Consider the following 2,592-nt stretch of genomic DNA (forward strand, 5'->3'; position numbering starts at 1 on the left):
AAAAAGCAGAAGCAAGATGGAGAAAGCTCGGAGGTACTGGGGACGTTGAAGCAATGTCGCCCTCGGCTCTGCGGGGCTGTAAATCGGAGCCGGGTCTGCAGCGCGCAGGAAAGGTGGAGGCAGCTGCCTGCGGGCAGGACGCTGCCTGTCTCTGCGTGTAACCTTTGCTGGGGACGCACCTCGGTCCCTGTCCTGCCACGGGCTGAGCTCCTTCCTCCTCCTCTGAGCTCACGGGCTCGAGGGATCCAGCGTCTTCCCAAACACATTCTCCTGGGGAAGCCAAACGAGCAGTTTTGTGGCTCTTCTCCCTCAGTCCGTGGCTCCTCTCCCTCAGTCCGTGGCTCCTCTCTCTCACTGTTCCCCCACAGCCTCCGCCCGACGACGGCATTTACTGGCAAGTCAACATCGACCGGTTCCACCAGCATTTTCGAGACCAGGGGATCGTCAGTGCCGTGGCCAACCGCATGGATCAGGTTCGTGGAAGTGCTCAGAACCCTCCTGCGGTCGCTCTCCACGTCACGGGGGGAGCTTGATGGTTGTGGGGAGGTTTTAAACCCCGCTCCGGGGCAGGCAGGGGTGGCCCACGTTCGGTTGCTGCCGCGGGAAGAGCTCAGGACAGAGGTTCTCCCACACTAAGGGCCGTTTCCTTCCCCCCAAACCAGACCAGCAGCGAAATAGTGCGGACGATGCTGCGGATGAGTGAAGTCACCACGTCCTCCAGCGCGCCGTACACCCAGCCGCTCTCTTCCAACGAGGTCGGTTCCTGCCCCTGGGAAGTCAGGGTGTAGCCGAGGCCCTTCTCCGCTCGCACGGCCCCGGGTTTGGATCGGGCAGGAAAAGTCTGTAAAGCACCTGCAAATTCAGGCAAACCGCTTATTCCATTTTACCCCCACTTATATTCTGCCTGTTTTTCCTCCCGCAGATATTCCGATCTCTTCCAGCCGGATACAACATTGTGAAGCAAGTTTTGGACCAGTACCTCACCCTGTTAGCCGACGACCCGGTAAGAAACGCGTGATTATCTTCACTGCCCGAATGCGAGAACTCGGTTGCGGAAAGAAGTTAAACGCCGCTCGACGGCGGCTCCTCGCAGAGCTCCCTGCACCCCGAGGCTGCGCCGCTCGCTGCCTCCCTTTAGCCACAGGCTGGGGAGATCTCAGGCCGAGGGAAAACCAGTTTTCTACTGATTTTTAAAAGATACTGAAAGTGTTAAAAAAAATGGGCGATGTTGTTAGGCTGTTAATATCAGATTTTTTTTTTTTTTCATAAAATCTGTGTGTTACTTTTTACGATCGAGATTTAAAGAAGATCAGGATTTTTATTACTAAACTTTTTATTTTTTCTCTTCTTGTAGCTTGAGTTTGTGGGTAAATCCGGGGACAGCGGCGGGGGCATGTACACTGTCAGTATCCTTTGTGGGTAAACTAGCTGACCCAGCGTTTTCCAGCACGTAAAACGATTCCCGAGCGCTGGTGTTATCCCTTGACCTCGACCTTGCACAGATCTCCACAAGGCCCTGGCGTCTCTGGCGACGGCGACGCTGGAGTCCATCGTGGAGGAGAGGTAAAACGGCGATTTGAAGATTTCTTGACCCTTTCTCGCTTCCATCCGCTGATTTATTTTCCTCTCCCGCTCAGATTTGGTTCCCGCTGTGCCAGGATATTCCGCTTGCTCCTGCGGAAGAAGCATTTGGAGCAGAAGCAAGTGGAGGATTTTGCCATGATCCCGGCGAAGGAGGCCAAGGACATGCTCTACAAAATGCTGTCGGAGAATTTCGTGTCCCTGCAGGTGAGCGTGCCCGCCCTGTCACCAGAGTGACGGTAACGCAAGGGGCGTGTGGACGCAGAAGGAGGGCTGGGGAGCGATGGGTGAGGAGGCCTCTGAGATCTCAGAGACTTTCCCAAGCAAGAGCCAACGTCGCTCTCCTGCTCCTCACAAAACGGCTGTCCAGGTGACGGGCGTTTCCGAGCGTCGCTCCCGTGAGCAAGGGACACTGTGCCCCGCACGGGACACCGGCAAAACCCCGCCTCGGTCCCCAACCCCAATGTAGCTCACCACGGGGACGTGCTGCTCGGTGAAGTCCTCCCCGCTTCTCTCGCCCACCGGTAGGAGATTCCCAAGACTCCCGACCACGCGCCATCCCGCACCTTCTACCTCTACACCGTGAACATCCTGTCCTCTGCGCGGATGCTGCTGCACAGATGCTACAAGGTACAGCCCAGGCACCGCCGTGGACGCTCCCGGAGATCCGCCAGTGGCTCTGCTCGGTCCGCCTGTCCCCGAAAGCCACCGTCACCAGCCTGATCCCTGTCAGGTCCCCACGTGGCCTCCATCCACATTAATATTCCCAAGCAGGGGGGGGAAAATCCAGGCCCCCCCAAGCGTGCTCCTGCTCCAGGTGTTGGAGCCCAGTGGTTCTCCACCACCACCATCATGCGTGGTCCTCCACCACCACCATGTGTGGTCCTCCACCACCACCACACGTGGTTCTCCTCCACCATCACAACCACCACTTGTGGTTCTCCTCCACCACCACCACCACCACGTGTGGTTCTCCTCCACCACCACCACTACCGCGTGTGGTTCTCAGCC

At 57.6% G+C, this 2,592-nt stretch overlaps 1 protein-coding gene across 1 annotated transcript in view; it reads left to right on the plus strand.

Moving 5' to 3' along the window:
- Positions 1-2,211, plus strand: part of POLR3C (polymerase (RNA) III (DNA directed) polypeptide C (62kD)) — a gene marked incomplete at its 3' end in the record, with an annotated part of 3,805 nt that extends 1,594 nt beyond the window's left edge. Inside the window, exons 4-10 of the mRNA XM_009583860.1 lie at positions 369-473; positions 663-755; positions 923-1,003; positions 1,355-1,406; positions 1,503-1,563; positions 1,638-1,788; positions 2,110-2,211. Of these exons, the coding sequence (XP_009582155.1) occupies positions 369-473; positions 663-755; positions 923-1,003; positions 1,355-1,406; positions 1,503-1,563; positions 1,638-1,788; positions 2,110-2,211 (645 nt within the window). The remainder of the gene's footprint in view (positions 1-368; positions 474-662; positions 756-922; positions 1,004-1,354; positions 1,407-1,502; positions 1,564-1,637; positions 1,789-2,109) is intronic.
- Positions 2,212-2,592: the final 381 nt, after the last annotated feature.

The sequence above is a fragment of the Fulmarus glacialis genome, unplaced genomic scaffold (genome assembly GCF_000690835.1).
Source record: "Fulmarus glacialis isolate BGI_N327 unplaced genomic scaffold, ASM69083v1 scaffold33978, whole genome shotgun sequence".
Classification (NCBI taxonomy): domain Eukaryota; kingdom Metazoa; phylum Chordata; class Aves; order Procellariiformes; family Procellariidae; genus Fulmarus; species Fulmarus glacialis.